General features: G+C 52.5%; 1 protein-coding gene across 1 annotated transcript in view; it reads right to left on the bottom strand.

Annotated features, from left to right (window-relative positions):
* The window catches only part of LOC141253902 (fructose-1,6-bisphosphatase 1-like), a 44,414-nt gene extending 29,488 nt beyond the window's left edge, over window positions 1–14,926 (bottom strand). The window contains exon 1 of the mRNA XM_073670969.1: window positions 14,617–14,926. Within this exon, the coding sequence (XP_073527070.1) occupies window positions 14,617–14,786 (170 nt within the window). The 5' untranslated portion in view covers window positions 14,787–14,926. The remainder of the gene's footprint in view (window positions 1–14,616) is intronic.
* Between the last annotated feature and the right edge of the window lie 12,200 nt (window positions 14,927–27,126).

Genomic DNA, 27,126 nt, shown 5'->3' with positions numbered 1-27,126 from the left:
AAAAAAAAAATTGTAGGCCCTAAAATTTTTAATGACATATACCCGACCCTTCATATAGACACCACCCAACCATGTCACATCTAAGTTGTCTAGGCATTAAACTCAAAGGCCCTTAGTTTTTGTCTTAACAGTATGATACCTATACATCCAAAACACTAAATAGGCCCACAAACTGTGGGATTTATATTCTACACAAAGAACCATGGGTATTGGTCCACATTGAACTCATATGATCAGTTTGGCCAAAAATACAGATACACATGAGGAATATCCTGGGCACACAGCAGCATTTACCAAGTATGGAACCGTGCCAGTGAGCGGATGGCCCTCAAGCAATGGTGCAGAACACAAGGAGTGTCCAGGAGCTTGATGTAGGATTACCTGCACCGCTAAGGTTAGTGGAACTTGGGTGATCACAGTGCTTCCTTCACACACCATGCCTGGGAACCGGCTAGGATAAACCAAAGACTAGACATAGTCGCTGCTGAATTCCAAAACTTTACGGTCAACACTGCGATAAAACAAAAGCCTAAGCACAGTGTGGCTCCCTCTCCATCACCATGATAATTCCAGACAGACTTTGGAAGTAAAAAGCTGAACATCTGACTATTGCAAAATTACAAAAGAAAGCCTTAGTTACTTACCGGTAACGGGATTTTTTGGAGCCCATGACAGCACCACGTGAGAGAGAGGATCCGCCCATCAAGGACAGGAAACCTACAGGTTAAAAAGGGCGGCCCTCTCTTCCCACCTCAGTTTAGTTAACAGAGCATGAGAGTACCGCCAAGGTTAGTTATAACAAAACATAATCACATTAAGTACATTACTTTTCATCAATTTCCCACAAGGGTGCACAAAAAGAAATCAAATCTACAGGAGTGCACAACACCAGTGAAGGGAGGGAATATACGGGTGCTGTCATGGGCTCCGAAAAATCCCGTTACCGGTAAGTAACTAAGGCTTTATTCGGTCGTCCATGACAGCACCACGTGAGAGAATTACAGAGACGAAGGAAATTAGGGAGGGACCACAGCTTGAAGCACCCTTCTCCCGAAAGTGAGATCTGCAGAGCCACCCAGATCCAATCTATAGTGCCTATAGAAAGTAGAGGGAGAAGACCAAGTGGCAGCCTTACAAATTTCCTCAATGGAAAGCCCTGTCTTCTCCGCCCAGGAGGTTGACACCGCTCTGGTAGAATGCGCCCTCAATCCCTCTGGTATCTCTTTATCCCCTGAGGAGTATGCGAGGGAAATGGCCTCCTTGATCCATCTAGCGATTGTAGCCTTTGAGGCCTTACAACCCTTCCTAGCCCCCTGATAGCAAATAAATAGGGACTTATCCTTTCTAAAGCCATGTGATACTTCTAAGTACCTTAGTACGCACCTCCTAACGTCTAAAGTGTGAAGTCTCTCCTCTTTTTGATTTTTGGGCGGAAAGCAAAAAGTTGGGAGAACTATTTCCTGGGTTCTATGGAATCGAGTGGCCACTTTAGGAAGAAAGGCTGGATCAGGTTTTAATATAATCCTATCGTCCAGAATTTGCGTGAATGGAGGGCATATTGAAAGGGCCTGTAGTTCACCGACTCTCCTGGCTGAAGTTAGGGCTACTAACAGGACCGTCTTTAGGAAAATAATTTTGGGGGAGACTAAATCTAGTGGCTCAAAAGGAGGACTGGTCAAGGCATCCAAGACAAAATTCAAATCCCAGGGAGACATCTTTGCTTTGGTAATGGGTCTACACCTAAAAGGAAGCTTTTATAAAACGGCCTGTCCAATAGTTATCTGCAATATTGGAAGAAACTAAAGCTCCCAACGCCGACACCTGTACTTTCAAGGTACTGGTAGTGAGACCTAATTCTAAGCCTCGCTGCAGAAATTCCAGAATTTTCCCAATAGGGGGCCCCTCCTCCACCTTAACTTCTGCAAAGGACAGAAACTTCCTCCAGGTCCTGGCATAAATACGGGTGGTAACAGGTTTTCTGCTAGCCAGGAGAGTATTCACTACATTTGCAGGGAATCCTTTGTTGGTCAATAACACCCTCAAATTCCACGCCGTCAAATGTAGACTCGGGGTTGGAGGATGGGAAAGTGGCCCTTGAGTGAGGAGGTCCGGAATCTCCGGAAGAACCCAGGGATCTGATATGGACATCTTCCAGAGACAAGGGAACCACGGTCTTTTGGGCCAAAAGGGACATACGAGTATCACTCTGGCCCGGTCTGCCCTGATCTTTTTCATCACCGCTGGGAGCAGAAACATGGAAGGGAAGGCATATGCCAGAGGAAACCTCCAGGGAACCATAAAGGCGTCCACTGCCAGGGGTACTTCTCTGGGGTCTATGGAACAAAAATTTTCCACTTTCCGATTGGCTCTTGTTGTGAATAAGTCCACAGTCGGAAGGCCCCACATTTCTATGATTCTGGAGAATATTTGTGTATTTAGGGACCACTCTCCTTCTTTTACAGAAGTACGGCTGAGGAAATCCGCTGTGATGTTTTCCTTGCCTTTTAGATGAGTAGCCGAAAGAGAGAGACCGTGATCTTCGGCTTTCAGCAGAAGTGCGTTCGCAACCTTCATCAAGTTTCTTGAGCGGGTTCCCCCTTGGTGGTTTATGTAAGCTACCGTGACTTGATTGTCCGAGAGTATACGGACATGCTGGCCCTGTAAATATATAAGGAAATCGTTGAACGCATGCTGCACCGCCAGAAGCTCCTTAACATTTGATGACAACTGTTGCTCACTGCTTGACCAGGTTCCCTGCACTAATTTCCCTTCAAAGTGAGCTCCCCAACCTGTAGCACTTGCATCAGTGGACAAGACTGCAGTTGGACTACATTCCCAGGGAACCCCTATAGCAAGATTGTCTTGTCGTAACCACCAACGATATGGCACGAGGACCTAGCGTAAACTTACGGTCTAGATGCCCCTCTAAAGCTGCGTTATTGTACAACACATCCCACTGAAAGGCTCTTGAATGCAATTGTGACCAACGAACCGCAGGAAAAGTGGAGGTGAAGGTTCCCAATAGTGACATGGCCTTACGGAGTGAGATAGAAGGTTTACGTATACATTGTTCTACCAACTCCCGGATTCTATAAATTTTCTCTTCTGGAAGACAACATAGTTGTTTCCTGGAATCTAATATGACCCCCAGATATTGTTGTACCTTGAGTGGAGATAGTGTAGATTTTTCTAAATTTAGAAACCACCACAAACTCTTTAAGACCGACATGGTCTCCTGCAGGTGGGTCTCGCATTGAACCAACAAATTCCCCACTATCAGGAGATCATCCAGGTAAGGGATAATTAGAATGTCCCTTTCTCTTATATGGGCCATAACTTCCACCATTACTTTAGTAAAAACCTGTGGGGCTATAGCTAAACCGAAGGGGAGTGCAGTGTATTGGAAGTGTTTAACCACCCCGTCTATTTCAATGGCCAGCCTCAAGTATTTCTGGTAATCACTATGAATTGGGATATGGTAATACGCATCTTTTAGATCGAGCACTACCATATAGCAGTGGGGAAAAAGTAACTTTATTACGGATTTTAAAGACTCCATTTTAAAGGTGTGTATTTTAAGGAAATTATTCAGGGATTTCAGATTTATGATGGTCCTGAAACTTCCATCCGGTTTCGGAACCAAGAAGAGCGGGGAGTAGAAACCAAGACCTTTTTCAGCCTCCGGAACCTCAATCAGGACGTGCTTTCTTATTAGGGTTTGTACTTCCGAAACGAGGGCAGCCTGGCATTCTGGGGAAGAACTGGAGGGAACAACCATGAACCTTTTGTGAGGTAATGCTTTAAATTGAAACTTAAGACCATACTTAATCAGGCTCAAAATCCAATTACTATGAGAAATCTGTTCCCAAGCTGGGACAAAAAATGACAATCTCCCTCCCACCTGGGCTGATTGTGTATCCCCTGGCTTCTGCTCAATTTTTGGAGACGGACCAAAGAGTAGACCTCTACCTTTTCGACCGCTTTCATCAGACTTGTCTTGCTCCCTGAAATATCTCTTCCGGAACGATCTCTAAAGGAGGGTAGAGGAACTGATGGAAACCCCTTCTTAGGGTCCCTCGCTTTCTCCAATAAGTCGTCCATGGTCTGGCCAAAGAGGTATTCCCCTTCACACGGGATTGTGCACAGTCTGGACTTAGTTTTTAAATCCCCTGGCCAGCTTTTAATCCACAAGGCTCGCCTAGCCGCATTTGACAGTGCTGCTGACTTTGCTGCCAACCTCACCGAGTCCACAGATACATCAGCAAGAAAAGCTGCCGCCCCCTGAACCAGTGGAAGGGAAGAAATAATGTATTTCCTAGAAGTCCCATCCTTCAACTGACTGTCTAGCTGTTCAAGCCACACCATCAGGGCTCTGGACGTACAGGTAGCTGCTACTGTTGGTCTCAGTGCTCCCGCAGCTGTCTCCCATGCCCCTTTCAGGAAAGTATCAGCCCGTCTGTCTAGGGGGTCTCTCAATGCACCCATATCATCGAATGGGAGGGAAGTTCTTTTCGCTGCTTTAGTAACAGCAACATCCAGCTTGGGTGCTTTTAACCAGGAGGAACACATAGCATCCTCAAACGGATATTTCCTTTTAAAGGATGGAGGAACACTACCCTTCTTGTCAGGCTTTCTCCACTCCTTATCAATGAGGTCTTTCACCCTTGAATTTACTGGAAAGACCCTTCTCTTCTTTAGCCCCAGACCACCAAACATAACATCCTCAGCTGACTTCTCTACCCTCGAGTCCACTATCCCCATTGTAGATCGGACGGCTTTTACTAGGGCATCGACCTCCTTCAGGGGGAAGCACTGTCTGTCTGGCTCACTATCAGAGGAAGAGAAGGCGGAGGAGGAAGCGACCGATAGCTCAGAGTCTGAACCCGACTGGGTTTCTTGAGGAATATGCCCAGACTCTGAACCTTGCAATGCTTTGCCTATTTCTTCCCTTATTAAAGTTCTTAGGCCTAGGGAAAAATCTGAGGTCTCCTCCGATATCATTTTGCTGATACAAAGCTGACACAACCTTTTGCTATAAGAATCAGGGAGTGGACAGCTGCATAAGGCACACTCTCTGTGCTTGGACTTCGAGGAACATTTCTTGCTCTAAAAGAAAGTCATAGATAGAAAGAAGGAGGAAACATTAGTAGAACTTTCACGAAGATTCCACTCACCCCACAGAACCTTCGGTACCGTAGAAGCAGAAGAATCCAGCATGCATGGCGAGGAATCACGCCGCACCGGACCGTCCTTCCTGCTCTTAGTGGTAGCTCTTCTAGTTGCACGACCAGACCCTAGCCGGGAATGACGCTGCGCCACTAGTTGTGAGGGCTCCCCAGAGGGCTGCTCCTGCAGCAGATGTTGTTGCCTAGGTGACAGCTCCTGTGAATCTTCCATAGCTTACAATGTAAGAATGGGCTGGGAAGCACCTCTGTATGTTACCAGACCCTTTATATACTGGCCATACCGGTACCATGTGTGGGTGTGTGTTTCCTTTTTTTTTTTTTTTTTTTTTTTTTACCCAGGAGGACGTTACCTGCTCCTTTGTCTTCCTCCCCAGGTCCAGGTGGGATCCAGGTGGGCTACTCGCCGCCAGGTCCTCAATCCCCCGGCGTTCAGCTGCTCGCGCCAAAAAATTCAAACGAGCCCCGCCCCTTCCGGTGACGTCACAGGGCTTCCTGCCCGGCGCACCGGAAGTCGCGTCAGAAGGTCGCGCCCGTCACGTGCGCCGCCGGCGCGACCTGGATCTCCTACAAGCGGTAGCGGGGGGGGGCGGGGGACGAAGCCCGCTAGCGGCCCCACCCCACCCCGTGAGGCGATGTCGCGCCTGCCGCAACGCTCACGGAGGCGCCCCCATGAGCCCTGCCGTGGCGTCTCCAGAGGACCGGGACGGACCGGCTCCAACCACCTGCTGTGGCCCTCTCTGGGACAGGAGTCCATCTTCTGCAGGTAAGCCTGCAAGGTCCCCCATCATGGACAGGAAACCTAAACTGAGGCGGGAAGAGAGGGCTGCCCTTTTTAACCTGTAGGTTTCCTGTCCTTGATGGGCGGATCCTCTCTCTCACGTGGTGCCGTCATGGACGACCGAATAAAATAAAAATCACACAGATACCGTTTTGTTTTTTTTGCATAGTGTTCTAAGATCTACTGTCCTAACTCTTACTCAACAGAAGATTTTGGGGGAAAGCTATGCTAGAAGGCATCACCAGAGGTGTCTGGCAGTTTATTCTACTCTCCTTATTGGAAACACAAACGTTAAGGGACAGAAAGGCTGTCAGTCCCACAGAAACAAATAGAGCAATCACCACGTGTGCACTACCGCTTAATTTAAAGGGAATCTGTCACCCCCTGACACTTATCTGACCTCTAAGATGGGCATACAGGTAGAAATGGAAATCTATTCCTTTCTACCTGTATGCCTCATATTAGAGGTCTTGTTGCTGTGAAATGTCTTTTTAATCAATCAAGTTTCTGATGCTTGTGGTCACGGAAGAAATATTCACCTACTATATGAATTACAATGTTTCCCCCCTCCCCAGCATGTCACAGTGCCCCGTCATGTACAGTTGCCACAGCCAAATCCAGGCACTGACATGCAGAGGAGGGGGGAAACATTGTAATTAAAACAGTAGTCAGGGATTTCTTCAGGGCCCCTTTTCTGCAAGAATCAGATCCATGATTGAATGAAAAGACATTTCACAGCAACAAGATCTCTAATATGGGGCATGCAGGAAGGAATAGATTTGCATTTCTATCACCTGTATGCTCATAGTAGAGGTCAGATAAGTGCCAGGGGTGACAGCTTCCCTTTAACAAAAGTGTATAAATCAGGAGCATGCCTAAAATGTTAAACTATATTACCAAATCATAAAAGTCACAAAGGTTTAAAAATACCTCGAGTATGTAAACAGCATCTTACAGGCGGATTCTGCTTGGAAACAGTCTGAAAAACCGCCATCAAAGAGCCCCATAAAATGAACAGTGCTCAGAGAGAAGTACCATGGTAATTCTTTGGAAGCCGCCTGATCTCTATAATTGAAAGTATTGAATAAGAGACACAGCAAAAAAAAAAAAAAAAAAAGGCTGAAAAGATGGCAGTGACTGCATTGTGTTTGTGAAGCAACTGCGTCATGAAAAATTCTAGTGGCACCGCTGATATCCTATACCCAAAAAGATGCACCATCATGCATAAGGTATGCCAATAATCTGGTCTACTACTCTTAGATTTAAATTCAATTATGTAACTGATATATATCAAGTCCTGGTAGAACAAAACCAGAGTGTGGGATTACAGTCAAGAGACAAAAGGGTAACAAGCCTGCACAAATATTAGAAAAACCTTCGCCGTCACGCAGAGAAGAAAAAAAAACATGACATGACAACCAGGGTTGCGGAGTCAGTAAGCCAAACATCCGACTCCGACATTTCCATAACACCGACTCCGACTCCCTCATACACGGCTCATGTTTAAGTGATACGTTTACTGTAGCACAGATTCATCTCCGCTAAAAGTCTAGACCCTTAGATCAGGAATAGGACAGACATTTATAGAACATTTCATAACTTTCCCAAATTCTTATGAAAAAAATATTCCCCTCAAACTGCATTGCACTACTGTACCCAATTTATTATGTATTTTAGGAGTCGGAGTTGGTCCATTTTATACAGACTCCACCAAAATGGGCAGACTCTTACTCCACGACTGACCACAACCTATGTTAAATGATTATTTAATGATGTTATATATTATTTTGTCATCCTATATAGTTGAGTAAATCCATGCTCTGCTCTTACAAAGTGAAACCCCAGACTGACAGATATGACTTCTTCAAATTCTATGTAACAAAAATGTCATAATGCAAAGGTAACACCAATAGCACTAAAGTATGGCTGATGTGCAGCGTAAGGCAAAAGATGTTCGGAAGATTTACCAAGAGCAGGCGCAAAAAAAAAAAAAAAAAAAAAAAAAAATGATGTGGGGAAAAAAATAAATAAATAAAAAAAAAAATGACCCACCCTTATGGTCATCCAAGTGTTAGCGATTGCATGGATACTGTGCTGATCCAAGGACAACATCTACAAGTTTTTTGTGTGTTTCCTTTGGTTTCTCCTTTTTCCTCCCACACTCCAAAGACCTACTGATAGGGAATTTAGATTATGAGCCCCAATGGGGAGTGTGATAAGGTCTGTAAAGCGCTGTGGAAAGTAATGGTGACATAAGTGAGCAAGATCAATACTGGCATTTCAATTAGGCTGAGCCCGTTGCATTCTGTATTTAGCCCCCGTCTCACATAGCGAGATCGCTAGAGAGATCGCTGCTGTGTCACGGTTTTGGTGATGCAACAGCGACCTCACCCGCGATGTCGCTATGTGTGACACTTTGCAGCGATCAGGCCCCTGCTGTGAGGTCGCTGATCGCTGCAAAGTGTCCTGGACCATTTTTGGTCGTTGCTCTCCCGCTGGTCAGCACACATCGCTGTGTGTGACCAGCGGGAGCAGCGATCAGGCTGGTAACCATGATAAACAGCGGGTTATTAGGGGCACACGCGCACCTAGTAACCCGTTTATCATGGTTACGAGCCTGCTAAAGTGAGCGGTAACCTCCCGCTCACTGTAGCAGAGTGGTAACCATGATAAACAGCTGGTTACTAGGTGTGCGTGTGCCCCTAGTAACCCGATGTTTACCATAGTTACCAGCCTGCTTCTGCTTCAGCAGGCTCGTAACCAGGAGCAGGACATCGTGGAAAGATTCTTTCCACAATGTCGCTGCTCCCTGATCGTTGGTGAGCCTGCCTGTTTGACAGCTCACCAGCGACCACATAGCGACGCAGCAACGATCCCTGACAGGTCGTATTGTTGTCGGGATCGTTGCAGCGTCGCTAAGTGTGACGGGGCCTTTTATCACTACACCTCCATTTACACAGAGGACTTTAGGAAGCTTTGTTCTCAGTATCACTCCTTTATCTCCTATCCTGTGGAAAGACAGTTTGTGGAAAAACTCTGTAAGGGTCCGTGCCCACGATGCGTTTTGTTTTTCCAAGAGTTTTTGCTGCGGAAATTTTGCAGCGTAAAAGCTTGTTAAACGCTAGCTAATTCGTCCCCCATGGTCCCCAATGAAATTCCGCAAGTTCAGTGCCCATGTTGCGGAATTTTCCACAGCATGTCCATTATTTGTGCGTTTACGCATGCGGAATTGCCATCTTCAATGCATTAGAAAAACACATGGCAATTCCGCATGTGCAAAACGCTTCAAACACGCACATCAAATTCCGCACGCGTTTTTCCGGCCAAGGACATGCAGAAATTAAGCGGAAATTTTCCGCTTCATGTCTGCATCGTGGGCACATAGCAGGATTTCACCCCTCCCCAAAACACTATATGTCCATGTGGCCCTTTCAAAAAGTCCAGTGATACCTTTACCTAGACAGTATGTTGCTCCATTACTGAGAAATATATTTGAATTGTTATACAAAGGAGGCTGAAGAGTGATGGTAGATCTGAAGCCTTCGTCACTCCAGCTCTATTCCTCGCCCAATGCTGCCTCCTACTGCTTGTTTGACAGCCTTTTTGTTTTGTGACAAGGCTGTCAGGCAAAGGAGCAGTCAGTCAAGCAGAAGGAGGCGGTGCTGTGGGTGGAATAGAACTTGAGTGACAGAGGCTTCAGACCTAACCTAGCTCTTGAGCCTAATTTGTACATCAATTTAAATACAGATTTCTCAATAGTGAAAGAACGGACTGGCCATTTAAAGGTATTGCTGGATTTGGCTTGGAAAGAGCTACATGCATGTATAGACAGTTTGGGGTGTGAAATACTGCTGACAGACTCCCTTTAAGCATAGCATTTCAAGATCATATAACAGTCTGGTTGCTACACTTTTCCTGTTGCATAAAAGTGTGGAGAAACGTGTTGCACATAAGCAGCTTTCAGCTTTTCATTTCAGACATACAGCTTGATGTTACAACAGCTGATGGGCAGGATATGTAGTCAGATAATGCTCAGAGGAGCATGAGGGATTTCCAACAAGAATATATAAGGAAGCCATTGTATACAGCTCTATTATCATACCAGAGACAAGATGACAGTCAAAATGAGCTGCAGGCATGAATGTGTTAATGGTCACATGCTCAGTCCTAGAGCGCTTAGCCACGGTGTCTGTACTACAGTAAAGCACAGTGCTCACATGGATATAGGTATATTGTAAATAGACATAGGAACAAGATGGAGCCTGCGGATTATTACTCCACAGCCCTGTGTATACGTAGTGAAAGCGATCATAATACAAACACTGGGGTCATCCGGCCAGTGTGCCTGTGCCAGATAGTCCGAAGTCCAGTAATAAGTCAACCTTTCCTAATGCCCGCTGTGCCACTCATTACTCCCGATCATTCATATCTGGTAGGACAAGACAAATGCTGGAGAAAAATTACCTTCATGTTCAGGCTGTCCAAACAGACTGACCTGTTGGAATCAGCTAATAGTTATTTCTACATCTATAGAAATATGACGTGATGCTTAGTACATGAATGGTCACAAACAGGGGAGTAACTATAATAAGTGCAGGGGTTGCAATCACACCCACGCCCCAGAGCCCAAGAGGGCCCAAAAGGTCCATATGAAAGGACTATTGTTACAGACCTGTGATAGCTGGGGGCCCTGTAGGAGCTTTTGCACTGGGGCTCATGAGCTTCAAGTTACACCACTGGTCACAATGATGACACCTGTGACATCTAAGGGCTCGTTCAGATGTCACTTTCTTGTACAAATGCAATCCTTGTTTTTCTCTTATCAGGGGTACCCTGACAAGGGTATTCCGACAATGCCCACATTGAACATATCAATCGGAAGGGGTGGGCTGTGAATGTGCATGGCTCTTTCTTATAGCGCAAAAAAGTTATGGAAATCGCTACTTCTGCCATTTACAGCCATTTGAACTGAACATCATGACCTGAATTCTTCAGGATACACCAGCAATGTCCAAGTTCAGAATATGCCTTTAAGGGCTTGCTCACACCACCATATACAGGCATGGCCAAAAGTTTTGGCAACCCTGAAATTGTTCCAGAAAATTATATGTTTTGCTATACACATTTCCAAAAATGTGAGTAAACAACTTTGCTTTAAGCATTTGATGCTCATTGAAACTCGCCTGTGGCAAGTAACAGTTGTGGATAATATGAAAATCACACCTGAAACAAGATAAAAAGGGGAGAAGTTTACTCAATCCTTGCATTGCATATGCCACACCAAGCATGGAGAACAGAAAGAGGAGAAAAGAACTGACTGGAAGCAAGAGCCAAAATTGTTGAAAAATGTCAACAATCTAAAGGTTACAAGTCCACCTCCAGAGATCTTGATGTTCCTTTGTCCACGGTGTGCAACATAATCAAGACGTTTACAACCCATGTCACTGTACCTAATCTTCATGGAAAAAAATGTGATGAAAGGTTGGAATGCAGGATAGTCCGAGTGGTGGATAAGCAGCTGAAATCAAGTTCCAAAGAAATTCAAGATGTCCTACAAGCTCAGGGTGCATCAGTGTCAGCACACACCATCTGTCGACATTTGAATTAAATGAAACGCTATGGCAGGAGACCCAGGAGGATCCCACTGCTGACAAGAGACATAAAAAAAGCTAGACATAAAAAAGCCAGACTGTAGTTTGCCAAAATCCTTCTGGGAAAGTCTTGTGGACAGATGAGATCAATACAGAGCTTTTTGGTAAAGCACATCATTCTACCGTTTACCGAAAACCAAATGAGACCTAAAAAAGAAAAGAAAACAGTGCCTACAGTCAAATATGGTGGAAGTTCAAAGAGGTTTTGAGGTTCTGCCATCTCTGGCACTGGATGCCTTGACTGTGTGCAAGGCATCATGAAATCTGAAGATTCCCAAAGGATTTTGGGTCGCAATGTAGTGCCCAGTGTCAGAAAGCTGTGTTTGCGTCCTAAGTCATGGGTCTTCCAGCAGGACAATGACCCCAAACATACTTGAAGAAACACCCAGAAATGGATAGAAACAAAGTGCTGGAGAGTTCTGTCTGAAGCGGCTCGCAATGAGTCCGGATCTAAATCTCATTGAACACCTGTGGAGAGATCTTAAAATTGCTGTTGGGAGAAGGCACCTATCAAATATGAGAGACCTGGAGTAGTTGGCAAAAGAAGGGATGGTCCAAAATTCCAGTTAAGAGGTGTAAGAAGCTTGTTGGTGGTTATAGGAAGCGATTGATTGTAGTTATTTATTCCAAAGGGTGTGCAACCAAATATTAAGTTGAGGAGGCCAACAATTTTGTCTGTTCCATTTTTGGTGTTTTGTGTGAAACTGTCCAATTTGCCTTTTTTTCTGTTTTTATGTGTATAACAAAACATGAGTAATTGCAATAATTTTCTGGGAGAAATACTTCATTTTCTGGAACAATTTCAAGGGTGCCAACACTTTTGGCCTTGACTGTACATCGGACAAGTGCTTTTTTTTTTTTAATCGATAGCACTTGGACCAATGTTAATCAATGGGGCAGTGCTGATGCCAGATTTTGTTCACTGACAATCAGTCAGTGAAAAAAAAAAAAAAAAGTTGCAGCATGCTGCCATATCACTCTAAAATCATAGGTCATTCCATTCACCCATACAAGTCTTTCATCTGACTGCACTCGGATATCTGAGTGCAGTTGTTTCTGTGGACTCAGAATGGAGAAGATGGGAGAAGTTTTGTTCTCCATCTTCTCACAGTGTGCTCAGATTCACTCATTGGAGAGAATCGGATGACACTATGCTGACAGATTGGAGAGTCATTGGTATAGTTGTCCTGATTCACTCGAATGAGAGAATCTATAGCCGTCTGACCGTAGCCTAAAGCTCAGCTATGAAAACAACGTGTTGGTGGAGATTTTAGTCTTGTGTTCTGGTGTAGCCACATTATAAAAGTGGTCTTAAGACAATCCATCCATAAACTGAGCTGGGGGACCCCACCTATGATGTACTTATGGCCGACCAGGGCAGTCTGTGGCAGCAGCAACCATTCTGTGATCACTGTCCAAGAGTTAAGGGGATCCATTTCTACCTCCTCCAAAGCAAGTGCAATTTTGCATTTTTTAGGAGCTCTTGGGCTGCAAAGGGCCCATATATTGTTCTTGTACAGGGGCCCTTCTCTGTCTGTGCCTGCCAGTGACATGAACACAGCTTTTATAACGCTTTCAGTCATCGTTAATCAACGCCTCACAGCTCGACAACTAGCAGCTTCATTAAATAGTACAAGAAAAACAACCAGTGTCAATGTCTACAGAGAAGAGGCGACTCAGGGATGCTGGCCTTCAGGGCAAAGTGGCAAGAAAAAGCCATATCTGAGACTGGCTAATAAAAGGAAAAGATTAATATGGGCAAAAGACATTGGACAGAGGAAGATTGGAAAAAAGTTTTATGGACAGACGAATCAAAGTTTGAGGTGTTTGGATCACACAGAAGAAAATTTGTGAGATGCAGAACAACTGAAAAGATGCTGGAAGAGTGACGCCATCTGTCAAGCATGGTGGAGGTAATGTGATGGTCTGGGGTTGCTTTGGTGCTGGTAAAGTGAGAGATTTGTAAAAGGTAAATGGGATTTTGAATAAGTAAAGCTATCACTCCATTTTGCAATGCCATACCCTGTGGACAGCGCTTGATTGGAGCCAATTTCATCCTACAACAGGACAATAACCCAAAGCACACCTCCAAATTATGCATGAACTATTTAGGGAAGAAGCAGGCAGCTGGTATTCTATCTGTAATGAAGAGGCCAGCGCAGTCACCAGATCTCAACCCCATTGAGCTGTTGTGGGAGCAGCTTGACCGTATGGCACGCAAAAAGTGCCCATCAAGCCAATCCAACTTGTGGGAGGGGCTTCAGGAAGCATGGGGGGGACTTTCTCAAGATTACCTCAGCAAATTAACAGCTAGAATGCCAAAGGTCTGCAATGCTGCAATTGCTTCAAAGGGAGCATTCTGTGACGAAAGCAAAGTTTGAAGGAGAAAATTATTCTAATAAAAATTATTATTTCTAACCTTGTCAATGTCTGGACTATATTTTCTAATCATTTTGCTACTCACTTGATAAATAAAAGTATGAGTTTTCATGGAAAACCCAAAATTGTCTGGGTGACCCCAAACTTTTGAACGGTAGTGTATTGTAATGTAGTCATTGTAGATTTTCATTCTGCGGCATGTCAATTTACACTGCAGATTTCACCCTTTGCAGCAAATTTATAGAATTTCCACAAAGAAAGCTTAAACCTCATGGTTTGGAAACGCTCAATGCCCCCATCCCAGTGCTGTAGGAACCAGCGACAATGCCGGATGCTTATATACGTCTGTGATGGGCAATGGCATCTCAGGCGACATTCACACTAGTGTCAGGACATCCTCTTAATCTGGTCGGTTTTCACTAAAAAACAGAATTAATGTCCCAAACGGATCCTTTCACAAGTGACCCAAATGAAAGTAGTGGGACCCCAGTTATTACTGAGGGGTCTGTCCTAGTCCTGGCAGAACTCAATGGCAAGTAATGAGTGAATGGCTGCATTATCCGCAGTAACACTACACAGATACAGCACATGAATATAGTTACAGACGGATGGGACTACTCACAGGTTAGCCAGCCCAGCCTTGCGCACGGCCGAGGAGATGGCTTTGATGGCGGTGCACAGAGAGTTTAGGAGCTGGGTCATCTCTCCGGTGCCCTTAGCTTTGATGCCCTCTTCCATCACGAAGCGGGTCATGGTGATCACATTGGTGTCAAAGGGGGCCTGGTCCGTCATGTTGGCGCTTGCAGTGAGTGCACAGGTGTTGGTGAGCCTGGAGTCAGGTGTAGCCGACTGCTAGGTGGACGGGGAAGCAAGAAGCCAGCGGTGCCACTTTATAAGTACAGACGTGCTCTCCGCCCCACCAGGAACTGCCAGTCAGGCAGGGGGCAGGCGGTGGGTGTGCGGGGGGCGGCGCTGCAGCCGGCTCTCCTCCAATCAGCGCACAGCTGGTGTAGGACAGGACTGGTTCCAGAGCTGTGAGGAGACACATATCTGTGCAACGTCTTGTTACCTTCCCCCTCCTGTGCAGCTAGCACATCTGGCTAAAGTCCACAGGAGAGTGAGCACAGGCAGAGTGCAGGAGTCAGTGACTGGGTGCAGGAGTCAGTGACAGGGCGCAGGAGTCAGTGACAGGGTGCAGGAGTCAGTGACAGGGCGCAGGAGTCAGTGACAGGGCGCAGGAGTCAGTGACAGGGCGCAGGAGTCAGTGACTGGGTGCAGGAGTCAGTGACTGGGTGCAGGAGTCAGTGACTGGGTGCAGGAGTCAGTGACAGGGTGCAGGAGTCAGTGACAGGGTGCAGGAGTCAGTGACAGGGCGCAGGAGTCAGTGACTGGGTGCAGGAGTCAGTGACTGGGTGCAGGAGTCAGTGACTGGGTGCAGGAGTCAGTGACAGGGTGCAGGAGTCAGTGACAGGGTGCAGGAGTCAGTGACAGGGTGCAGGAGTCAGTGACAGGGCGCAGGAGTCAGTGACTGGGTGCAGGAGTCAGTGACTGGGTGCAGGAGTCAGTGACTGGGTGCAGGAGTCAGTGACAGGGTGCAAGAGTCATAGGCAGGGCGGTGACTGGGTGCAGGAGTCAGTGACAGGGCGCAGGAGTCAGTGACAGGGCGCAGGAGTCAGTGACAGGGCGCAGGAGTCAGTGACAGGGTGCAGGAGTCAGTGACAGGGTGCAGGTGTCAGTGACAGGGTGCAGGTGTCAGTGACAGGGTGCAGGAGTCAGTGACAGGGCGCAGGAGTCAGTGACTGGGTGCAGGAGTCAGTGACAGGGCGCAAGAGTCATAGGCAGGGTGGTGACTGGGCGCAGGAGTCAGTGACAGGGCGCAGGAGTCAGTGACAGGGCGCAGGAGTCAGTGACTGGGTGCAGAAGTCAGTGACTGGGTGCAGGAGTTAGTCAGGGTGCAGGAGTCAGTGACAGGGTGCAGGAGTCACTAACAGGGCGCAGGAGAGAGTGACTGGGTGCAGGAGTGAGTGACTGGGTGCAGGAGTCAGTGACAGGGCGCAGGAGTCAGTGACAGGGCGCAGGAGTCAGTGACAGGGCGCAGGAGTCAGTGACAGGGCGCAGGAGTCAGTGACAGGGCGCAGGAGTCAGTGACAGAGTGCAGGAGTCAGTCAGGGTGCAGGAGTCAGTCAGGGTGCAGGAGTCACTGAAAGGGCGAAGGAGTGAGTGACTGGGCGCAGGAGTCAGTGACTGGGTGCAGGAGTCAGGGTGCAATTGCCAGTGACTGGGTGCAGGAGTCAGTCAGGGAGCAGGAGTCAGTCAGGGAGCAGGAGTCAGTCAGGGCGCAGGAGTCAGTGACAGGGCGCAGGAGTCACAGGCAGGGTGCAGGAATCAGTGACAGGGCGCAGGAGTCACAAGCAGGGTGCAGGAGTCAGTGACAGGGTGCAGGAGTCAGTGACAGGGCGCAGGAGTCAGTGACAGGGTGCAGGAGTCACAGGCAGGGTGCAGGAGTCACAGGCAGGGTGCAGGAGTCACAGGCAGGGTGCAGGAGTCACAGGCAGGGTGCAGGAGTCACAGGCAGGGCGCAGGAATCACAGGCAGGGCGCAAGAGTCACAGGCAGGGCGCAGAAGTCAGGCAGGGCGCAGGAGTCACTGTCAGGGCGCAGGAGTCACTGTCAGGGCGCAGGAGTCACTGTCAGGGCGCAGGAGTCAGTGACTGGGTGCAGGAGTCAGTGACAGGGCGCAGGAGTCAGTGACTGGGTGCAGGAGTCAGTGACTGGGTGCAGGAGTCAGTGACTGGGTGCAGGAGTCAGTGACAGGGCGCAGGAGTCACTGTCAGGGCGCAGGAGTCAGTGACAGGGCGCAGGAGTCAGTGACAGGGCGCAGGAGTCAGTGACAGGGCGCAGGAGTCAGTGACAGGGCGCAGGAGTCAGTGACTGGGTGCAGGAGTCAGTGACTGGGTGCAGGAGTCAGTGACTGGGTGCAGGAGTCAGTGACTGGGTGCAGGAGTCAGAGACAGGACGCAAGAGTCATAGGCAGGGTGCAGGAGTCAGTGACAGGGCGCAAGAGTCATAGGCAGGGCGGAGGAGTCAGTGACAGGGTGCAGGAGTCAGTCAGGGTGCAAGAGTCAGTGATAGAGTGCAGGAGTCAGTCAAGGTGCAGGAGTCAGTGACAAGGTGCAGGAGTCACTGACAGGGCGCAGGAGTGAGTGACTGGGTGCAGGAGTGAGTGACTGGGTGCAGGAGTCAGTGACAGGGTTTAGGAGTCAGTGACAGGGTGCAAGTGTCAGTGACAGGGCGCAGGAGTCACAGGCAGGGCGCAGGAGTCACAGGCAGGGCGCAGGAGTCACAGGCAGGGTGCAGAAGTCAGGCAGGGCACAGGAGTCACTGACAGGGTGCTGGAGTCACTGTCAGGGCGCAGGAGTCACTGTCAGGGCGCAGGAGTCACTGTCGGGGCGCAAGAGTCACTGTCGGGGCGCAAGAGTCACTGTCGGGGCGCAGGAGTCACTGTCAGGGCGCAGGAGTCACTGTCAGGGCGCAGGAGTCACTGTCAGGGCGCAGGAGTCAATGTCAGGGTGCAGGAGTCAGTGACTGAGTGCAGGAGTCAGTGACTGGGTGCAGGAGTCAGTGACTGGGTGCAGGAGTCAGTGACTGGGTGCAGGAGTCAGTGACAGGGCGCAGGAGTCAGTGACTGGGTGCAGGAGTTAGTCAGGGTGCAGGAGTCAGTGACAGGGTGCAGGAGTCACTAACAGGGCGCAGGAGTGAGTGACTGGGTGCAGGAGTGAGTGACTGGGTGCAGGAGTGAGTGACTGGGTGCAGGAGTCAGTGACAGGGCGCAGGAGTCAGTGACAGAGTGCAGGAGTCAGTCAGGGTGCAGGAGTCAGTCAGGGTGCAGGAGTCAGTCAGGGTGCAGGAGTCAGTCAGGGTGCAGGAGTCAGTCAGGGTGCAGGAGTCAGTCAGGGTGCAGGAGTCACTGAAAGGGCGAAGGAGTGAGTGACTGGGCGCAGGAGTCAGTGACTGGGTGCAGGAGTCAGTGACTGGGTGCAGGAGTCAGTGACTGGGTGCAGGAGTCAGTGACTGGGTGCAGGAGTCAGTGACTGGGTGCAGGAGTCAGTGACAGGGTGCAGGAGTCAGTGACAGGGCGCAGGAGTCAGTGACAGGGCGCAGGAGTCAGTGACTGGGTGCAGGAGTCAGTGACTGGGTGCAGGAGTCAGTGACAGGGCGCAGGAGTCAGTGACAGGGCGCAGGAGTCAGTGACAGGGCGCAGGAGTCAGTGACAGAGTGCAGGAGTCAGTCAGGGTGCAGGAGTCAGTCAGGGTGCAGGAGTCACTGAAAGGGCGAAGGAGTGAGTGACTGGGCGCAGGAGTCAGTGACTGGGTGCAGGAGTCAGGGTGCAATTGCCAGTGACTGGGTGCAGGAGTCAGTCAGGGAGCAGGAGTCAGTCAGGGAGCAGGAGTCAGTCAGGGCGCAGGAGTCAGTGACAGGGCGCAGGAGTCACAGGCAGGGTGCAGGAATCAGTGACAGGGCGCAGGAGTCACAAGCAGGGTGCAGGAGTCAGTGACAGGGTGCAGGAGTCAGTGACAGGGCGCAGGAGTCAGTGACAGGGTGCAGGAGTCACAGGCAGGGTGCAGGAGTCACAGGCAGGGTGCAGGAGTCACAGGCAGGGTGCAGGAGTCACAGGCAGGGTGCAGGAGTCACAGGCAGGGCGCAGGAATCACAGGCAGGGCGCAAGAGTCACAGGCAGGGCGCAGAAGTCAGGCAGGGCGCAGGAGTCACTGTCAGGGCGCAGGAGTCACTGTCAGGGCGCAGGAGTCACTGTCAGGGCGCAGGAGTCAGTGACTGGGTGCAGGAGTCAGTGACAGGGCGCAGGAGTCAGTGACTGGGTGCAGGAGTCAGTGACTGGGTGCAGGAGTCACTGTCAGGGCGCAGGAGTCAGTGACAGGGCGCAGGAGTCAGTGACAGGGCGCAGGAGTCAGTGACTGGGTGCAGGAGTCAGTGACTGGGTGCAGGAGTCAGTGACTGGGTGCAGGAGTCAGTGACTGGGTGCAGGAGTCAGAGACAGGACGCAAGAGTCATAGGCAGGGTGCAGGAGTCAGTGACAGGGCGCAAGAGTCATAGGCAGGGCGGAGGAGTCAGTGACAGGGTGCAGGAGTCAGTCAGGGTGCAAGAGTCAGTGATAGAGTGCAGGAGTCAGTCAAGGTGCAGGAGTCAGTGACAAGGTGCAGGAGTCACTGACAGGGCGCAGGAGTGAGTGACTGGGTGCAGGAGTGAGTGACTGGGTGCAGGAGTCAGTGACAGGGTTTAGGAGTCAGTGACAGGGTGCAAGTGTCAGTGACAGGGCGCAGGAGTCACAGGCAGGGAGCAGGAATCACAGGCAGGGCGCAGGAGTCACAGGCAGGGTGCAGAAGTCAGGCAGGGCACAGGAGTCACTGACAGGGTGCTGGAGTCACTGTCAGGGCGCAGGAGTCACTGTCAGGGCGCAGGAGTCACTGTCGGGGCGCAAGAGTCACTGTCGGGGCGCAAGAGTCACTGTCGGGGCGCAGGAGTCACTGTCAGGGCGCAGGAGTCACTGTCAGGGTGCAGGAGTCACTGTCAGGGCGCAGGAGTCAATGTCAGGGTGCAGGAGTCAGTGACTGGGTGCAGGAGTCAGTGACTGGGCGCAGGAGTCAGTGACAGGGCGCAGGAGTCAGTGACAGGGCGCAGGAGTCAGTGACTGGGTGCAGGAGTTAGTCAGGGTGCAGGAGTCAGTGACAGGGTGCAGGAGTCACTAACAGGGCGCAGGAGTGAGTGACTGGGTGCAGGAGTGAGTGACTGGGTGCAGGAGTCAGTGACTGGGTGCAGGAGTCAGTGACAGGGCGCAGGAGTCAGTGACAGAGTGCAGGAGTCAGTCAGGGTGCAGGAGTCAGTCAGGGTGCAGGAGTCAGTCAGGGTGCAGGAGTCAGTCAGGGTGCAGGAGTCAGTCAGGGTGCAGGAGTCAGTCAGGGTGCAGGAGTCACTGAAAGGGCGAAGGAGTGAGTGACTGGGCGCAGGAGTCAGTGACTGGGTGCAGGAGTCAGTGACTGGGTGCAGGAGTCAGTGACAGGGTGCAGGAGTCAGTGACAGGGTGCAGGAGTCAGTGACAGGGCGCAGGAGTCAGTGACAGGGCGCAGGAGTCAGTGACTGGGTGCAGGAGTCAGTGACTGGGTGCAGGAGTCAGTGACTGGGTGCAGGAGTCAGTGACTGGGTGCAGGAGTCAGTGACAGGGCGCAGGAGTCAGTGACAGGGCGCAGGAGTCAGTGACAGGGCGCAGGAGTCAGTGACTGGGTGCAGGAGTCAGTGACTGGGTGCAGGAGTCAGTGACAGGGTGCAGGAGTCAGTGACAGGGTGCAGGAGTCAGTGACAGGGCGCAGGAGTCAGTGACTGGGTGCAGGAGTCTGACTGGGTGCAGGAGTCAGTGACTGGGTGCAGGAGTCAGTGACTGGGTGCAGGAGTCAGTGACTGGGTGCAGGAGTCAGTGACTGGGTGCAGGAGTCAGTGACAGGGTGCAGGAGTCAGTGACAGGGTGCAGGAGTCAGTGACAGGGCGCAAGAGTCATAGGCAGGGCGGTGACTGGGTGCAGGAGTCAGTGACTGGGTGCAGGAGTCAGTGACTGGGCGCAGGAGTCAGTGACTGGGTGCAGGAGTCAGTGACTGGGTGCAGGAGTCAGTGACTGGGTGCAGGAGTCAGTGACTGGGTGCAGGAGTCAGTGACTGGGTGCAGGAGTCAGTGACAGGGTGCAGGAGTCAGTGACAGGGCGCAAGAGTCATAGGCAGGGCGGTGACTGGGTGCAGGAGTCAGTGACTGGGTGCAGGAGTCAGTGACTGGGTGCAGGAGTCAGTGACTGGTCGCAGGAGTCAGTGACTGGTCGCAGGAGTCAGTGACTGGGCAGAGGAGTCAGTGACTGGGCGCAGGAGTCAGTGACTGGGTGCAGGAGTCAGTGACTGGGTGCAGGAGTCAGTGACTGGGTGCAGGAGTCAGTGACTGGGTGCAGGAGTCAGTGACTGGGTGCAGGAGTCAGTGACTGGGTGCAGGAGTCAGTGACTGGGTGCAGGAGTCAGTGACAGGGTGCAGGAGTCAGTGACAGGGTGCAGGAGTCAGTGACAGGGCGCAAGAGTCATAGGCAGGGCGGTGACTGGGTGCAGGAGTCAGTGACTGGGTGCAGGAGTCAGTGACTGGGCGCAGGAGTCAGTGACTGGGCGCAGGAGTCAGTGACTGGGCGCAGGAGTCAGTGACTGGGCGCAGGAGTCAGTGACTGGGCGCAGGAGTCAGTGACTGGGTGCAGGAGTCAGTGACTGGGTGCAGGAGTCAGTGACTGGGTGCAGGAGTCAGTGACAGGGCGCAAGAGTCATAGGCAGGGCGCAAGAGTCATAGGCAGGGCGGTGACTGGGTGCAGGAGTCAGTGACTGGGTGCAGGAGTCAGTGACTGGGTGCAGGAGTCAGTGACTGGGTGCAGGAGTCAGTGACAGGGTGCAGGAGTCAGTGACAGGGCGCAAGAGTCATAGGCAGGGCGGTGACTGGGTGCAGGAGTCAGTGACAGGGCGCAGGAGTCAGTGACAGGGCGCAGGAGTCAGTGACAGGGTGCAGGAGTCAGTGACTGGGTGCAGGAGTCAGTGACTGGGTGCAGGAGTCAGTGACTGGGTGCAGGAGTCAGTGACAGGGCGCAGGAGTCAGTGACAGGGCGCAGGAGTCAGTGACAGGGCGCAGGAGTCAGTGACTGGGTGCAGCAGTCAGTGACTGGGTGCAGGAGTCAGTGACTGGGTGCAGGAGTCAGTGACTGGGTGCAGGAGTCAGTGACAGGGCGCAAGAGTCATAGGCAGGGTGCAGGAGTCAGTGACTGGGTGCAGGAGTCAGTGACTGGGTGCAGGAGTCAGTGACTGGGTGCAGGAGTCAGTGACAGGGCGCAAGAGTCATAGGCAGGGCGCAAGAGTCATAGGCAGGGTGCAAGAGTCATAGGCAGGGTGCAAGAGTCATAGGCAGGGTGCAAGAGTCATAGGCAGGGCGCAGGAGTCAGTGACAGGGCGCAGGAGTCAGTGACAGGGCGCAGGAGTCAGTGACAGGGCGCAGGAGTCAGTGACAGGGCGCAGGAGTCAGTGACTGGGTGCAGGAGTCAGTGACAGGGCGCAAGAGTCATAGGCAGGGCGGTGACTGGGTGCAGGAGTCAGTGACTGGGTGCAGGAGTCAGTGACTGGGTGCAGGAGTCAGTGACTGGGTGCAGGAGTCAGTGACAGGGCGCAAGAGTCATAGGCAGGGTGCAGTAGTCAGTGACTGGGTGCAGTAGTCAGTGACTGGGTGCAGGAGTCAGTGACAGGGCGCAAGAGTCATAGGCAGGGTGCAGGAGTCAGTGACAGGGCGCAAGAGTCATAGGCAGGGCGCAGGAGTCAGTGACAGGGCGCAGGAGTCAGTGACAGGGCGCAGGAGTCAGTGACTGGGTGCAGGAGTCAGTGACAGGGCGCAAGAGTCATAGGCAGGGCGGTGACTGGGTGCAGGAGTCAGTGACAGGGCGCAGGAGTCAGTGACAGGGCGCAGGAGTCAGTGACAGGGCGCAGGAGTCAGTGACTGGGTGCAGGAGTCAGTGACAGGGCGCAAGAGTCATAGGCAGGGCGGTGACTGGGTGCAGGAGTCAGTGACTGGGTGCAGGAGTCAGTGACTGGGTGCAGGAGTCAGTGACTGGGTGCAGGAGTCAGTGACAGGGCGCAAGAGTCATAGGCAGGGTGCAGTAGTCAGTGACTGGGTGCAGTAGTCAGTGACTGGGTGCAGGAGTCAGTGACAGGGCGCAAGAGTCATAGGCAGGGTGCAGGAGTCAGTGACAGGGCGCAAGAGTCATAGGCAGAGCCCAGGAGTCAGTGACAGGGCGCAGGAGTCAGTGACAGGGCGCAGGAGTCAGTGACTGGGTGCAGGAGTCAGTGACAGGGCGCAAGAGTCATAGGCAGGGCGGTGACTGGGTGCAGGAGTCAGTGACAGGGCGCAGGAGTCTGTGACTGGGTGCAGAAGTCAGTGACTGGGTGCAGAAGTCAGTGACTGGGTGCAGGAGTCAGTGACAGGGTGCAGGAGTCACTAACAGGGCGCAGGAGTGAGTGACTGGGTGCAGGAGTGAGTGACTGGGTGCAGGAGTCAGTGACAGGGCGCAGGAGTCAGTGACAGGGCGCATGAGTCAGTGACAGGGTGCAGGTGTCAGTGACAGGGTGCAGGTGTCAGTGACAGGGTGCAGGTGTCAGTGACAGGGCGCAGGAGTCAGTGACAGGGCGCAGGAGTCAGTGACAGGGCGCAGGAGTCAGTGACTGGGTGCAGGAGTCAGTGACAGGGCGCAAGAGTCATAGGCAGGGCGGTGACTGGGTGCAGGAGTCAGTGACTGGGTGCAGGAGTCAGTGACTGGGTGCAGGAGTCAGTGACTGGGTGCAGGAGTCAGTGACAGGGCGCAAGAGTCATAGGCAGGGCGGTGACTGGGTGCAGGAGTCAGTGACAGGGCGCAGGAGTCAGTGACTGGGTGCAGAAGTCAGTGACTGGGTGCAGGAGTCACAGGCAGGGTGCAGGAGTCACAGGCAGGGTGCAGGAGTAAGTCAGGGCGCAGGAGTCAGTGACAGGGCGCAGGAGTCACAGGCAGGGTGCAGGAATCAGTGACAGGGCGCAGGATTCACAAGCAGGGTGCAGGAGTCAGTGACAGGGCGCAGGAGTCAGTGACAGGGCGCAGGAGTCACAGGCAGGGTGCAGGAATCAGTGACAGGGCGCAGGAGTCACAAGCAGGGTGCAGGAGTCAGTGACAGGGTGCAGGAGTCAGTGACAGGGTGCAGGAGTCACAGGCAGGGTGCAGGAGTCACAGGCAGGGTGCAGGAGTCACAGGCAGGGCGCAGGAGTCACAGGCAGGGCGCAGGAGTCACAGGCAGGGCGCAGGAGTCACAGGCAGGGCGCAGGAGTCACAGGCAGGGCGCAGGAATCACAGGCAGGGCGCAAGAGTCACAGGCAGGGTGCAGAAGTCAGGCAGGGCGCAGGAGTCACTGTCAGGGCGCAGGAGTCACTGTCAGGGCGCAGGAGTCAGTGACTGGGTGCAGTAATCAGTGACTGGGCGCAGGAGTCAGTGACAGGGCGCAGGAGTCAGTGACTGGGTGCAGGAGTCAGTGACTGGGTGCAGGAGTCAGTGACTGGGTGCAGGAGTCAGTGACTGGGTGCAGGAGTCAGAGACAGGGCGCAAGAGTCATAGGCAGGGTGCAGGAGTCAGTGACAGGGCGCAAGAGTCATAGGCAGGGCGGAGGAGTCAGTGACAGGGTGCAGGAGTCAGTCAGGGTGCAAGAGTCAGTGACAAGGTGCAGGAGTCAGTGACAGGGCGCAGGAGTCAGTGACAGGGCGCAGGAGTCAGTGACTGGGTGCAGGAGTCAGTGACTGGGTGCAGGAGTCAGTCAAGGTGCAGGAGTCACTGACAGGGCGCAGGAGTGAGTGACTGGGTGCAGGAGTGAGTGACTTGGTGCAGGAGTCAGTGACAGGGTTTAGGAGTCAGTGACAGGGTGCAAAAGTCAGTGACAGGGCGCAGGAGTCACAGGCAGGGCGCAGGAATCACAGGCAGGGCGCAGGAATCACAGGCAGGGCGCAGGAATCACAGGCAGGGCGCAGGAGTCACAGGCAGGGTGCAGAAGTCAGGCAGGGCACAGGAGTCACTGTCAGGGCGCAGGAGTCACTGTCAGGGCGCAGGAGTCACTGTCAGGGCGCAGGAGTCACTGTCAGGGCGCAGGAGTCAATGTCAGGGCGCAGGAGTCAGTGACTGGGTGCAGGAATCAGTGACTGGGTGCAGGAGTCAGTGACTGGGTGCAGGAGTCAGTGACTGGGTGCAGGAGTCAGTGACAGGGCGGAAGAGTCATAGGCAGGGTGCAGGAGTCATAGGCAGGGTGCAGGAGTCAGTGACTGGGTGCAGTAGTCAGTGACTGGGTGCAGGAGTCAGTGACTGGGTGCAGGAGTCAGTGACAGGGCGCAAGAGTCATAGGCAGGGTGCAGGAGTCAGTGACAGGGCGCAAGAGTCATAGGCAGGGCGCAGGAGTCAGTGACAGGGCGCAGGAGTCAGTGACAGGGCGCAGGAGTCAGTGACTGGGTGCAGGAGTCAGTCAAGGTGCAGGAGTCAGTGACAAGGTGCAGGAGTCACTGACAGGGCGCAGGAGTGAGTGACTGGGTGCAGGAGTCAGTGACAGGGAGCAGGAGTCAGTGACATGGAGCAGGAGTCAGTGACAGGGAGCAGGAGTCAGTGACTGGGTGCAGGAGTGAGTGACTGGGTGCAGGAGTCAGTGACAGGGTTTAGGAGTCAGTGACAGGGTGCAAGAGTCAGTGACAGGGCGCAGGAGTCACAGGCAGGGCGCAGGAATCACAGGCAGGGCGCAGGAATCACAGGCAGGGCGCAGGAGTCACAGGCAGGGTGCAGAAGTCAGGCAGGGCACAGGAGTCACTGTCAGGGCGCAGGAGTCACTGTCAGGGCGCAGGAGTCGCTGTCAGGGCGCAGGAGTCACTGTCAGGGCGCAGGAGTCAGTGACTGGGTGCAGGAATCAGTGACAGGGCGCAGGAGTCAGTGACAGGGCGCAGGAGTCAGTGACAGGGCGCAGGAGTCAGTGACTGGGTGCAGGAGTCAGTGACTGGGTGCAGGAGTCAGTGACTGGGTGCAGTAGTCAGTGACAGGGCGCAAGAGTCATAGGCAGGGTGCTGGAGTCAGTGACAGGGCGCAAGAGTCATAGGCAGGGCGCAGAAATTCAGTGAATGGGCGCAGGAGTCAGTCAGGGTGCAAGAGTCAGTGATAGAGTGCAGGAGTCAGTCAAGGTGCAGGAGTCACTGACAGGACGCAGGAGTGAGTGACTGGGTGCAGGAGTCAGTGACAGGGAGCAGGAGTCAGTGACTGGGTGCAGGAGTCAGTGACTGGGTGCAGGAGTCAGTGACTGGGTGCAGGAGTCAGTGACAGGGCGCAGGAGTCAGTGACAGGGCGCTGGAGTCACTGTCAGGGCGCAGGAGTCACTGTCAGGGCACAGCAGTCACTGTCAGGGCGCAGGAGTCACTGTCAGGGCGCAGGAGTCACAGGCAGGGCGCAGGAGTCACAGGCAGGGCGCAGGAGTGAGTGACAGGGCGTAGGAGTCAGTGACTGGGTGCAGGAGTCAGTGACTGGGTGCAGGAGTCAGTGACAGGGTGCAGGAGTCAGTGACAGGGCGCAGGAGTCAGTGACTGGGTGCAGGAGTCAGTCAGGGTGCAAGAGTCAGTGACAGAGTGCAGGAGTCAGTGACAGGGTGCAGGAGTCAGTGACAGGGTGCAGGAGTCAGTGACTGGGTGCAGGAGTCAGTGACAGGGCGCAGGAGTCAGTGACAGGACGCAGGAGTCAGTGACAGGGCGCAGGAGTCAGTGACTGGGTGCAGGAGTCAGTGACTGGGTGCAGGAGTCAGTGACTGGGTGCAGGAGTCAGTGACTGGGTGCAGGAGTCAGTGACTGGGTGCCGGAGTCAGTGACTGGGTGCCGGAGTCAGTGACTGGGTTCCGGAGTCATAGGCAGGGTGCAGGAGTCAGTAACAGGGCACAAGAGTCATAGGCAGGGCGCAGGAGTCAGTGACAAGGCGCAGGAGTCAGTGACAAGGCGCAGGAGTCAGTGACTGGGTGCAGGAGTCAGTTACAGGGAGCAGGAGTCAGTGACTGGGTGCAGGAGTCACTGACAGGGCGCAGGAGTGAGTGACTGGGTGCAGGAGTCAGTTACAGGGAGCAGGAGTCAGTGACTGGGTGCAGGAGTCAGTGACAGGGCGCAGGAGTCAGTGACTGGGTGCAGGAGTGAGTGACTGGGTGCAGGAGTCAGTGACTGGGTGCAGGAGTCAGTGACTGGGTGCAGGAGTCAGTGACTGGGTGCAGGAGTCAGTGACAGGGCGCAGGAGTCAGTGACAGGGCGCATGAGTCAGTGACAGGGCGCAGGAGTCAGTGACAGGGCGCAGGAGTCAGTGACAGGACGCAGGAGTCAGTGACAGGACGCAGGAGTCAGTGACAGGGCGCAGGAGTCAGTGACAGGGCGCAGGAGTCAGTGACTGGGTGCAGGAGTCAGTGACTGGGTGCCGGAGTCAGTGACTGGGTGCCGGATTCATAGGCAGGGTGCAGGAGTCAGTAACAGGGCACAAGAGTCATAGG

The sequence above is a fragment of the Phyllobates terribilis genome, unplaced genomic scaffold (genome assembly GCF_046119375.1).
Source record: "Phyllobates terribilis strain yellow unplaced genomic scaffold, ASM4611937v1 Scaffold_1__5_contigs__length_1240528914, whole genome shotgun sequence".
Taxonomy (NCBI): domain Eukaryota; kingdom Metazoa; phylum Chordata; class Amphibia; order Anura; family Dendrobatidae; genus Phyllobates; species Phyllobates terribilis.
The sequence above is the reverse complement of the archived record's forward strand: the minus strand, read 5'-3'. Positions and strand labels throughout refer to the sequence as shown.